The 13,644-nt window shown below is 40.3% G+C and overlaps 1 protein-coding gene across 1 annotated transcript in view; it reads left to right on the top strand.

Moving 5' to 3' along the window:
• ankmy2a (ankyrin repeat and MYND domain containing 2a) overlaps positions 1-13,644 on the top strand; it is a 203,303-nt gene that overhangs the window by 165,153 nt on the left and 24,506 nt on the right. Inside the window, exons 8-9 of the mRNA XM_076281231.1 lie at positions 2,282-2,410; positions 5,136-5,265. Coding sequence (XP_076137346.1) covers positions 2,282-2,410; positions 5,136-5,265 — 259 coding nt within the window. The remainder of the gene's footprint in view (positions 1-2,281; positions 2,411-5,135; positions 5,266-13,644) is intronic.

The following is a 13,644-nucleotide window of genomic DNA, read 5'->3' as shown; positions in this document are numbered from 1 at the left end:
GAGCATTTATTGATAATTTAATAATTGATTTACAAAATACTTTTTGTAAATTATCTTTTTAAATACTGTTTATATTGGTAAATTAACCAACTTCATTTGCCATTTAAGTGACACCTGTGGTATAGTATAACATAGTGACCGGCATAATTCACCTTTGTTATTAAGTGTGGTTCTACACACCGTTCATATTAAACACAGCACTTTGTTCTGTCTGTAGTTACTTCATGTAAGTATAACTGTTCAGGGATCGCGGTCCCTTTAAATGTTATGAATGTGTGATGACGTGTAGCCCCATGCCTGTTTTGTTGCTGGACAGCGCCATTTTTGTTTTCAGTGTTTTTCCTATCAAAATAAACGACACACGCATTCGTGTGCTCAACGTGAGAAATTGTCTCTTGCGATTTACTGCAATTTCTACAAACTATTTATTGTGTAACCTACAAGTGAACGATGACACCATAGGCTATACTGTGGCGGAGCAAGACCCCATCAGTCGGATAGCTAAACAATGTAACCTGTTCAGAACGTAGACTAGCCATATGGGCTGCAGACTTGTCTTTGGGCTTGTAATCACCTGACACATCATGCCGCATATATGTCCTGAATAATGAGAGGCTAAGTGCGGATTTGATGCACTTAACTTACTCAAGACTTTCAGAAAACAATTTCGAGATGACGTTGGCCGTTGTGCTTTTACAGTGTGTTAAGTGAATCTCGTGATATTATGTTGCAGCGGCGCTGAAAATCCAGCGGCGGCGCTGCGCCGCTGTTAAATACATTGTAGGGGAAACACTCAACCTGTAGGCCTTCAGGCCTAAGACCCGACAGTGACAGTGCACTAAAAAGACAATGGAATAAATTGCGGTCAGTTTTTTCCCCTTTTTTTAATACAAGCATCAATAATGTAAGTAGCCTTTTTCATTTTTAATAGCACTTTATTAATTTTTTATGAACCTCAGGGTAAACGTTCTTTGTTGTAACATGTTCTCGGAATTGTGTGCCTCATTTTATTTAAGTTCCATGTTTACCACAGCACAGCTCGCTCGGACCATTCAATGTCGGTTCTATATAGCCTACTGTAAATTAATGTTAATAATATTTGTTTCACTGAATGAAGCCTTCTATATGTGGGACAAAAGTCTGACCTTAAATTGCACAAAACTCTTGATCAGCACTCAACTTTTTTTGTTTATTGTTGTTGTTCGTTTAAACCATTATGCGCAGAGAGCATGAGGGTGCTGGCGAGAGAGAGAGAAAGAGTGTGCGTGAGTGAGCAAGCGAGCCAGAGTGAGGTCTGTGGTCTTGGCCATTAGTTGTTTTACTTGTTTTTGTGTAGGTAATACGTTAAATATGTGTACTTAAATAAACTAACCCAAGTATTTATGTCTCTGTATTAATTTGTCCTGTTATTGACATAATGCACGTCATTGACAAAATGCGTAACTAGATGTTAGAATAGTTCGAATATTTGTATTTTTTTTAGAGCGAATAATCAAACGTCATTTTTGAGCAATTTTGACAGCCCTACCCTGCACAGAGTGCTCAGATTTGCCGAGAGAATCGTTAGGACAAAGTTACCTGGGTTACAGGACATTTACATCAGGCTTTGCCAGTCAAGGACAAAGAAACATGCATAAACATGCACACTGAATTACAGGCTCAGTCCCTGCCCTGTCATGCTTACTTTTTTTTTTTTTTTTACTTTTTTTACTTATTGTTATTTTATTTCTTGCTCTTCTACTTTTTGTAATATTTCTTATTTTCTAACATAGGGGTGGGAATACTTATGACCCCTGTATTTTAAGGAAGAACATTTATTTATTTATGATACATTATTCATTCACTAAGAAAATTGGTGTCCTTAAAGGTTAGATATTTCCTCATTTTTCACTTAAGGCATTAAGATCAATTTACAAAAGATGATTTTATATTCCTCTTTTCAGTCAACTTTAGCATGGGTGCCAATACTTTTGGCCATCACTGTACATCACTTGGATGGCTAGTTTCATCTAACTTTCATTTTTTTTACTTTTTTTACTTATTGTTATTTTATTTCTTGCTCTTCTACTTTTTGTAATATTTCTTTCCCATTTCCACAGCGGGGAGTTGCCCTCAGTTTGCTGCTTTTTGTTTCTGAGCAAATTACAAATAAATCTCTTGAATCTTTAATGTTTGATATGTGTCTAGCTTTATAGTTGCTTGCCTGAATCAGTGTGAAACAAGTTATTCTTATGGTAAACCTTTTCAGATATTACCTTTTTTTGTTTGTCTTTCTCCCCAGGGTAGCGACCCCACAGCAATCTCTGTCCTCACACAGGCCATTACAGGACAGGTGGGTTTTGTGGATGCTGAGTTCTGCACTACTTGTGGAGAAAAGGGAGCCGAGAAACGCTGTTCAATCTGCAAAATGGTAATGACAGCTTTTCTTCCTATTCGTCCCATCTTTATAGCTGACTGGCATAGCCAGTGATGTTGCCCATTTTTTAATTGGGGTATTTGAGTATGGTTTAATAAATCGACTGCCTTTACAGGCTGTATCACACATTTTCAAATCAGCGGGTGCGTTCGATCTTGCAGATCTGGCTGAATCTTCCAATACAAACATGCCTTACGTGTAGCCAGATCTGCGCAGCACTGATTGGATCGAACACGCCCGCTGATTTGACAATACCGAACCAGGAAGCCATAGAATTTTCTTCCTACAGATACAGGTCTTGTTATAACCTCTCTGTACACTTTCAATGTTTACAATACTTTGGTTTGTCTGTAGAAACCCTCACCACACTACCACAGAAGTGTAATTATATTTTGAGCATTGTAAGTAGTATAAAATGGCGACGTGGCACCTTGCCCTGTTAGCATCACTGTAAGCCCATTCAGTGATGATGCAAATAACCTGTCTTGCTCAAAACACCACCAATTAATGTCATTTTGCTCTCCATCAAAAGTTTAAAGTTGTTAACTAGCGTAAATAGACCCTAGGTTGTTTTTACTCCAGAGTTACACTTTAATATCTCACATTGGACATTCAAAAAAGGTAAAAGCCACCATTCTCAGTACAATAATTGTGCAGTTACAATATACAATAAAGAGATTGTCTGTATTAATTCCGCTGTGCACAGATGGAAGTGAGAAGGAAATGTTCACTATAGGGGTGGCAAAAACATAATGTTGCTATTACATCATCAGCCATAACACTATGACCACTGACAGGTGAAGTGAAAAACACTGATTATTTTGTTATGGTACCTGTCAGTGGGTGGGGTATATTAGGCAGCATCTGAACATTTAGTTTGCAAAGTTGAGTTTGCAATTGTAAGGATTTGAGCAACTTTATCAAGGGCCAAATTGTCATGGCCAGACTGGTTCAGAGCATCTCCAAAACTGCAGCTCTTGTATGATGTCCCCGTTCTGCAGTGGTCAGTACCTATCAAAAGTGTTCCAAGGAAGGGAAAGTGCATGGTGAACCAACAGGGTCATGGGTGTCCAAGGCTCATTGATGCACGTGGGGAGCGAAGGATGGCCTGTGTGGTCTGATCAAACAGGCGAGCTACTATAGCTAAAATTACTGAGGAAGTTTAAGCTGGTTCTGATACAAAAGGTGTCTGAACACAGTGCATCACAGTTTGTCGCGCATGGATCTGCATAGCTGCTGCACAGCTGCCGACCAGTCAGGGTGCCCATGTTGACCGCTGTCCACTGCCGAAAGCGCCACCAATAGACACATGAGCATCAAAACTGGACCAAAGAACAATTGAAGTAGGTGGCCTGGTCTGATGAATCATGTTTTCATTTACAGTGATGGCCAAAAGTATTGGCACCCATGCTAAAGTTGACTAAAATAAATAAATGTTCTTCCTTAAAATACAGGGGTCATAAGTATTCCCACCCCTATGTTAAATTCCCATAGAGACAGGCAGATTTTTATTTTTAAAGGCCAGTTATTTCATGCATCCAGAATACTGTGCATTGAGCTCAATGCAAATCAAACCAGCTAATAGGCTAACTGAAATAACACCACGCCAATCTCTAGGTATGGTGAAGGGTATGTGATGATGTGGGGCTATTTTAATTCCAAAGGCCAAGGTAACTTTATCAGGATGCACAGTATTCTGGATCCATGAAATAACTGGCCTTTAAAAATAAAAATCTGCCTGTCTCTATGGGAATTTAACATAGGGGTGGGAATACTTATGACCCCTGTATTTTAAGGAAGAACATTTATTTATTTATGATACATTATTCATTCACTAAGAAAATTGGTGTCCTTAAAGGTTAGATATTTCCTCATTTTTCACTTAAGGCATTAAGATCAATTTACAAAAGATGATTTTATATTCCTCTTTTCAGTCAACTTTAGCATGGGTGCCAATACTTTTGGCCATCACTGTACATCACTTGGATGGCTAGTTTCATCTAACTTTCATTTACTGGGGAACACATGGCACCAGGATGCACCGGCGGAGGCAGTGTGATGCTTTGGGCAATGTTCTCATTCCCGACACTCCCTCAACCCTCACACAAAACAAGACACTTTTATGCAATTCAAGGAGAGACTCAATGATAAATTCTTTACTGGTTACATTTTGACAACAGTTAAGTTAAAGTTAATGAATTGACTCATTTATTCATCATTAACCCACCTACTTCCGGCACAGAGAGTTGCTGCGTGAAATTGCGGTATACAAATGTATATAGATTGAACGTGTTGTGTGGCTTGTTTATGTGGAATGCATCTCATAGAGTCCGACATAGACGATCTGGAAACTTTGGTAACGTCAAACAAACATACAAAACATAAAGATTACTTTTAGGATGATTAGGTTACTGATCATGAAGTTTTAGGGCAACGGGATATGGAGGCAGCCAGCTCGCAATTCTCTTTGCAGGAAAAATCCTACTGTAGCAGTAGCACAATGCTAATCTTTCTCTAAAGGCACATCACAGACATTTTGACAATCTAATATTGTCATATCACACATCCCTAGTACAATCTATCTTTCTTTCTTTCCTACAGCTGTATGTGTAAAAGCACTTCATTTAAGTGTCTGTGGGTTGTTTTTGTTTATTACTATTACTATATTATTATGAGCATTATTATGTGTTTTGTGACAAAGTCTGTAAACTCTGTGCAGGTGATCTACTGTGATCAAGCTTGTCAGAAGTTGCATTGGTTCACGCATAAGAAGTTGTGTAGAAGATTGCAGGAGCAGAGAGAGAGGCATGAGAATGAGTCTGCAAAACACTTTGAGACAACAGAGACAGGTAAATAAACCCTCTTGGACTGAGGGTATTTTGACACTCATATTTTGGCATATGAGTTCAGCTTCCTTCCTATGTCAAATTGTACCTGTTTTAAGTAAATGTTATTTTATTATTGTTATTATTTTATGAATAATATTTTATGTATTATTTATTTGTTTATTTAGTTATTTATTGTACCACAATTATTATACTATATCTCTTTGTTATTTCATTGTTACTGTAATCTCGGCTTCACTGAAAATGAGTACTCTCAGTGAACACCCGAGAATAAATAAAGGTTGAATGAATGAATGCTTCAACGTTATTGAAGTGGTATGCATTTCATGTATCAGGCGTACTCATTAGGCAGACTCCGGTCCAGATAAGGACCCAAATACAATTTAATCCAGACCAAGACCTTTTTTGACACTCTGTGCTGTTTACTCTGCGTCATTGCATCTCACCCATGCTTTGTTTTTTTTTGTTTTTTTATCAAGACCAATCACAACAGCTGTAAAACCATTAGTATGACAACATAACCATTTACATGCAAGTCAGATAGTTAGTCAATTTATTAATCTGTGTGTTAACAAACCATTTACAAGGTATCTATCTATAAATTGCAGGAAAGTCTGTGTGTGTGTGTATGTGTGTGTGTGCGCCGCATATCTGTCGAACCATTGGCCCGATTGATTTGAAACTTGATTTGAAACATGAGTAAGTGCCCGTGAGTAAGTGCAGTGTCAAGGCTTGAGCGCAAGTGACACCCATCTTACTAGTTCAACTCCGGAGAGTTCCAAGCTCCCTCACGCTGCCACTCGCCTAAAAATGAATTCCTTTGCATCTATCAATGCAATCACCGAGAATAAATCAGAGACTCTGACATACACAGACGAACAAGGTGCCAACATAATACTACCGCACTCACTGTTCCAAGATCTCTTCAAACCTCCAGAGCCGAGTACTCTCTCCCTCAGCAGAGAGCTAGAGGACCTCAAGAACAGAGACATCAGGCTCCTCTGGCATTCTCCTCTGAATATTGGAGAGTTAGCTGACAAGGGCGGTTCCATAGTTGTGATGAGCAAAGAACAATATGATAAAAGTATCTTCAGTTAAAAGAGACCCCTTGATCAATATAGAGCGGAAATTGACAAAATAGTGGTTACAGCACACTCCTAGAGGTTGGATTACAGAAAGGGAAAGAGATTTCTTAATTGTGAAGCATCCTATATGTCCAGTGTTCTATTGGCTACCTAATATTCATAAGTGTCTTGATAAACCCCCCCCAGCTGAAGTAGACAAAAACTACTTCCAATATGCCAACGCATATTATCTCACATCAGAAACAAGGTGTCAGTATGGGAAGTTGTTTTGCGCCCTCCTATGCATGTTTAGTGATGTGACTCTGGGAGGAAAAGTTTATCTACAATTCCCTCAACAATAGATTTCTACACAATATCCCCTTGTGGAAGAGATACAGTGGGCATTACTTTGAAATGGCCACTTCAGTCGCGCATTAGGCGGCGTGAAGCTGCGTGAAACTTTAGTACCACTTTCAGTCACTGTGCGTCGCTCTGCCACTGTACATCGCTCTGTCAGTAGCCTGCCTGCCGCCCCTTCTGAAAAAGCAGGAGGCTACCTTTAAACATAATTGTTGCCGAGAGGAATCCCAGCCTACGAATTCAATAACAAAATAAATCATGCATAATTAAACATTACCTCGATTTAGGCTACTTATAGCCTATGGCATAAGGCGTGTGGCTTGAAAAAATGTTGGGGGTAACGTGTTACAAAGTACAATTCAAATTTCAGTAATTCGTTACAGTTACTGAATAACTGTAATAGTCCGGCAGCCAAATGCCATAATTTAGGTGAACCTGGTTTTATCGGTTAAAGTTTTTTTTTTTGCTGTTTCTTCTTGCCAAGGGGTAACTTTATAAGATTAGAGAGGGTGCCCGGTGATATCCCTTGAGCAATTCTCGATATTAGCCCTTTCCTGTTCAATGTGCTGAATATAAGGCGAGACCTTTCCGGTGAATAGGGTAAAAAATGTAACTAGCAGATATCACTATGAAACTTCCCCAGTTGATTACTTACATTAATATGAAAAAAAAAATGTATTAAAAGTTTTCTGTAATTTAATGTTTAAATTGGGTTAGGTGCTAGCATCTCTCACTAGCACTATATTCACTCATTTAGCAGACACTGTTGTCCGAAGTGACTTAAATATGTCAACTATATTACAAGTGATTACATTGTCCCCGGAGTGACTTAGGGTTAAGTGCCTTGCTCAAGGGCACAACAGTGGAAGCCGGGAATTGAACCCACAACTTTAAGGCTACTACAGGCTAGCCCAGCTCCTTAACGACTACCAACACTAGCACGTCTCTTAAAGGAGAAATCCGGTGTAAAATGGATTTTGGATATGCTTAGCATGATAACTAGCAGATATCACTATGAAACTTCCCCAGTTGATTACTTACATTAATATGAAAAAAATGTATTACAAGTTTTCTGTAATTTACTGTTTAAATTGGGTTAGGTGCTAGCATCTCTCACTAGCACTACATTCACTCATTTAGCAGACACTGTTGTTCGAAGTGACTTAAATATGTCAACTATATGCACAACAGTGGAAGCCGGGAATTGAACCCACAACTTTAAGGCTACTATACACTAGCCCAGCTCCTTAACGACTACCAACACTAGCACGTCTCTTAAAGGAGAAATCTGGTAAAATCCGTTGTAAAATGGATTTTGGATATGCTTAGTATGATAACGAGTTTGAACATTCATTGAGAAGCAAAAAATTGCTAATCCAATGCATTCTAAACTAGCCTGTTTTTAGCCGATGCTTCCAAAATGCTAACACTGGTAGCGATAGGGCATTTCTCATGGTAAACAAAATTGCTAATTTTAAACCATTTAAGAGGCTCAAAGTGGCCCCATACTTCTTTGGTAGTATAATGAGGGTATGAAACGGCATCTTGAAACAACACAGATCACACGTGTTTTACATGTAAGTACTTCCGTCAAAAGCATACAAGATGTGTGTCGTAGTGACTTAATTTAAAGATGGCTCCAACCGGCATAAACTATCTGTGCATTTACAAAGTTGTCAATGCTTCGTTTTCCATGTTATTACCCTCATTATACTACCAAAGAAGTGTCAGGCTACTTTGAGTCTCGTAAATGGTTTAAAATTAGCTATGTTTTTACCATGAGAAATGTCCTATCACTACCAGTGTTAGCATTTTGGAAGCATCTGCTAAAAACAGGCTAGTTTAGAATGCATCGGATTAGCGTTTTTTTGGTCCCCAATGAACATTTGAACTCGTTATCAAAGTCCATTTTACACCGGATTTCCCCTTAAGGTGTTGGGAGGGAGGGTTACAGCAATGTAAGATCTTACTACTGTTAGCCTACACTGCCCCCTTTTAGCTGATTTCTGCAGTGTCTGTACTACTATTATAGTTTATTATATTTATTTTTATTCTTCATCACAGTAGTAGTCTATGCCAGAGACTTTCTAATGTGGAGACACAGCACTGAAAAAATACTCCATAGAAATGCATGGGGCTAGTTTGTCACGCCAATATGGCCGTTGTCTACACATATCCCACCCCTTCCTCGGCAAAACGTCGACATGTGAATACATTGAGCCAATCATGTGGTGTGTTGTGAAGACATCGTGCCAATCATGTGTTGTGATCTCGCCGCTGGAGCAAGATTGGAGTCTTGAAGCCTTGCACACGCGCATTTCTGCCGAAATGGATGCCCTACGAGTGCCCAAAAAGCGTTGTCAAATGGCCGCCGAGTGGAGGGACTTGCCTAAAAGGACTTTGTCTATGCTCAGAGCCTAAAATAGTCATTCAAAAAGAGAATATTAATTTACAAGTATTGATCCATAGACTTGCATTAAAGTACTAGAGCCTAATAATACATACAGATCTGTCTAGAGTAGATAATTAAAAAGACATAATTTCTGTTTTTTTATTTTTTATTTTAAAATACAGTTTTTGGGGTCTGTTTATTAGTTCCAGTTCCGTTTTTTTAGTCTTGATTCTCGATTCTACTCTGAAATATTTAAATTCCCATCTGTAGTTGATGTAGTGTATATACTTGGATATTAAGTGAGAGTTTTCAGTTTGGTACAGAGTTCACAGCAATGGAGCCTGAAACGGAGGAATGCTACTTCAGTTGGAAATTTAATTGCCATATGAAGAAGGAAACGTTGATTAGTACAGGACCTGTTCGAGTAACGAACATTGTCCAGTGTAGCAAGATATACGGTGATGAAAAACACTTTGACCTTCAGGAAGCGTTAGACCTGAATGGTGAATTAACTTTTAAATGTCACAAAAGCTGTGTTTCAGCATACAGTGGGCAGTGCTTCGACTTGGCCAGCTTCACTCGCGGTCCGCGCGTGGGATCACGCGGTATCACGCGACTTTAATTTGTATTTTCCCAGTGAGACGCTGCAACAACCCAAACAACCGGTAGATGGCTCAAGTGAGCAGGGTGTCTCGTAAAAAGAAATGGAGCCTGGAAAACCCTACACAGACTTCACTACAGACTTTAGCAGACTGGTTTAGAAATAATGTAATAGCCAGAAATATGCCTGCCCTGCCCTAATAAAGAAATATTTGGTTAACTGCGAGTGAATCCCGTTTGCAGCCGTAGAAGAAACGCAGGACAAATTAAACATTCTGGTTTTCTCCGAGTGCCGAGACAGACATCATTTGGGACAAAATATAGAGCATATTAACCTCCGTTGCTCAGCCAAATGCCTTCCTGTTACGTCCTGTTATCACGGAGTTACAGGCGATAAACGATTTTTTAAGGTCACAAGTTTACTTCATTAGCGGTTTATTTTTTGGATTATTAAAGAGTGTTTTTCATTTAAAGGTTTGACTAAGTGCTTATTCAGTAGAGCATTTAGTGCTCTTCCCAATCCCAGACGTTCACATTGCATGTTTGTTTGTAATGGATGCAACCGCGAGATAGGCTACGCGTTTGACGGCAATGAGTTGTGAACGGACATGAACCAAGACATATAGCCCAGCAGCAATCTAGGGACTGTTCGTTATTTATTGAAGGGGCCACCGGAGGAATTTTGAGTGCTTCAGTCAAAAGTTGCATGACCCTCCCTTGCCTGCTAGAAATTGTTCAATGACCCTCCGACAGAATTGTTAAAAAAGACATGACCCTCCCCTTGCCAATGGTCGCATGTCTTCCGCCCGCGCTGCTTTGCGCCACAGCCACACACTGTGATAACGTTCTTAAATCAATCTTTCGTGAGCTTGCATGCTACCCTTCCTTTTCAAATGTGTTGCGCCTGTTTGCACAATTTCACAAATAATCATATTAATAATATGACAAATAATCCCTGTGCATGGGGACCGAAACGATGCATGCCAACTTTTTCCGTGTTTATCACGTATTTTAACTTTCCCCCGCTGTCCTGCCGTAGAATAGGCTATCCCAGATTTTAATACTCTCATAACAACCCTGCCATCGGGCCTGTCTCTGTGTTGCCCTGTTGCTACCCCTTGCCCTTCCAACGAAACAGATGTCTTCAAATCATCGTTTTCCTTGCTTGAATGTCATAAACATACAACTTTATGCAACAGAATTACGCATAGGCTACTTGGAACATAACACATTTGACAAAGGACAGATGTATCGTAACACCCCCAATTATCACCACTTTTGTTCAGAAATTCTAAAACAACGATGTTTTTTAACACTTCAAAATAACATTTGCTAAATTAACCTTACATTTTTCAGTAGCCATAGGTGTGTAGATTTGAACAAAATCTGGTTTGGTTCTTAACGGCACATGGACGGTTAGACCGAGAATTCTTGTCGTGAAATTAAAATTCCACTGGAGCTCCAAGCGGTTGTGTACACGCAGCCTTACAACACTGTTTACAGCTCTTTGAGTCACGGTAAAATGTCATTTTTGGTACATAGCTAATTTAGATACACCTATGGTGTGGGTGGTTGCGTCTCTTCAGGAGTCCGCTGTCTTGGTTTGTATAGAAATGGATATAAGTGACACGTACACGCAAGACGGTGGAAATAGCCTACGGGACCGACGGTAGGGGTTGTTCCAATATGTTGCTAGTGACAAAATATTAACTTTCAGTGTTTTACGATGTCTTTGTAGCCTGGCGAGCCAGACCCACATTTGCTGCCGCTAGGGGCGCGTCTAGATTTCTAGGCTAATGTCTTTGTCATGGGGAAGTGTTTTTCCCCATGCATTTATTCTAGGCTACTGTCAGTGACTGCCGTGAGAGAAGCGGGTTCTGTGTTTCGTTCATGTCAGTGACTGACGCGAGAGAAGCGGTGTCTGTGTTGTGTTGCATTGCGTTGCGTTAATTTATTTTCATTGGGCATACCGTGCCGTGCCGTCCACAGCTCTTCAGTTCTGACAAAGCCAAAATTACTCCTTTTGAAACAATGAGTGCAGGAAGCGCGTTTGTATGGTTATATTGCTTGACGGGGGGGATCCCAAGCAGCTTTCAGCCATAAGGCTACTTTGAGAACATTTCAATTCACCCGACATTAATATTCAAAATGTTGAAAACTATTTCGGCATAGCCTATAAAGCAGTTTAATTAAATGGAATGTTAGTTGTAAACAAACGAGCTACTTGGTGAGGCTTGGCCTCACAGATGCGCTCGTGCCTTAGATCAGGGGACCCCAACCTTTTACGTACCATGGACCGGTTTGATTCCCATTTATTTTCACGGACCGTGGGGGGGGGGGGGTTCGGGAGTTCCATGTTCCATATGTGTTGTGCATGCATTACTTGAAAAGAACTAGCTCCAGTTATGTATGAACAGTGAAGGTAACGAACTCTTAAAAACGTGAAAAACGTGAACTTGAAGAAGTGAAAATGGAACAATATGAACTATGAAAATTTAACAACTTGAAGCTACATCTATCAAGTGTGAACATGCTTAACAAAATATGGGAACAAAACATGGGAACTAAACGTGCATTACGAATATAATCAGTGGGAGCCCTGTGCTTGTTTCCCTGCAACAAGACAGTGACACCCTCAGTGTGTTTGAAATGTCCAGTCGATTGCGCAATTTGGTTTTAGTTGCAGTCATTGCAGAAAACCCGGCCTCGCATAGATACGTGGTGGGAAATGGTAGCAACGTTTTCAGCGCTTTTACGGCTATCTTGGGATATTCTGCTTTGGTTTTGATCCAAAAACCCGCCAGAGAGGTTTCCTCATACACACTTTGAAGACCACAATTTCGATCAACTGCTCTTCCTCCTGCGCTGACATGTTAGGACTATTCGGGATATTGACAAATGGGTTGCGGACCCACTCATTGGTTTGCCGTGGATCTTTGGAGGATGGGAAGTAGCCTAACGCTCAAACTCATTTGAAAGCGCAACAAGATGATCGCGCACCAGCTGCAAGAGAAAGGGCCCTGCCTCAGTCTCTCCCAAAACCCCCACTACTGTTTGGAACATATCAAATACACCCCGTCCCCATTCGTCCCCACAAATCAAGCTTGGCTTTAAATGCAGCGACTTTATCTGCCAGTTTAAAGACAGTCGTCATTCTCCCGACAGGTTGAGGTCATTAGGCAACCCGAAAATGAGTTTTGACACCCAGTCCTCATCACTAAAATGTGCAGCTAACGGTGACTTTTTTTCTGTAAGAAATCTCTGCAGCGGCTCTCGCAACTTAAACACCCTGGCCAGTGTCTGCTAAAGATGCTTGTTTTTTGTTGCTCATTCTAGCAGTTTAGCTAACTTCGTGTGACACTACCGTTCGCCAAGAACTGATCAAGTGAAGTGAGCTGACCTGAGGCTGCGCAGCGCTGAAGGCAATATGTAAAGTATTGAAGGTGGGACAGACGTAAGAAAATAGACCTTGCAAAATGCAAACATGCGTGCAATCAAACAACTGCATATAGGCCTATGCCATGTAAAAACGTGACATTATTGCGAATTAAATTGAGTTTAGTTTGCATGCATTTTTTTAAAACTCATGTCGTAGGCTACGGCCCGGTTAGGAATGTACGGGCCGCGGCCCGGTGGTTGGGGACCGCTGCCTTAGATGGCAGGACAAATCTTCAGCCTATTAACTGACCACCCGATTCACGTTGGCTGGGGGGGAAGGGGGGCCATCAGACATTTGTGACCAGTTAATCCGGCCCTGCCCCCCAACAAATCACACCTTCCCACCTCTGACAGCTTAAAAGAACTCACAGACCTATTCACAAACCTGCGGCATTTTGCCGTGTTTTGAAATCCTATGCAGCTTTCAATAGTGAGGAAGCAATTTTGCATTGTAGGCATAACTAACATGCAATAACGCCACCAACAACAACCAAAATTAGGCTAATCATTGTCAAAATGTAAATTAAA

This window comes from Alosa pseudoharengus, unplaced genomic scaffold, assembly GCF_046254945.1.
Source record: "Alosa pseudoharengus isolate Yale_2024_CS ecotype anadromous, Long Island Sound unplaced genomic scaffold, YU_APseudo_1.1 YU_APseudo_1.1_scf_12, whole genome shotgun sequence".
Taxonomy (NCBI): Eukaryota; Metazoa; Chordata; class Actinopteri; order Clupeiformes; family Clupeidae; genus Alosa; species Alosa pseudoharengus.
Note: the sequence above shows the minus strand (reverse complement) of the source record. Positions and strands in the feature narration are given on the sequence as shown.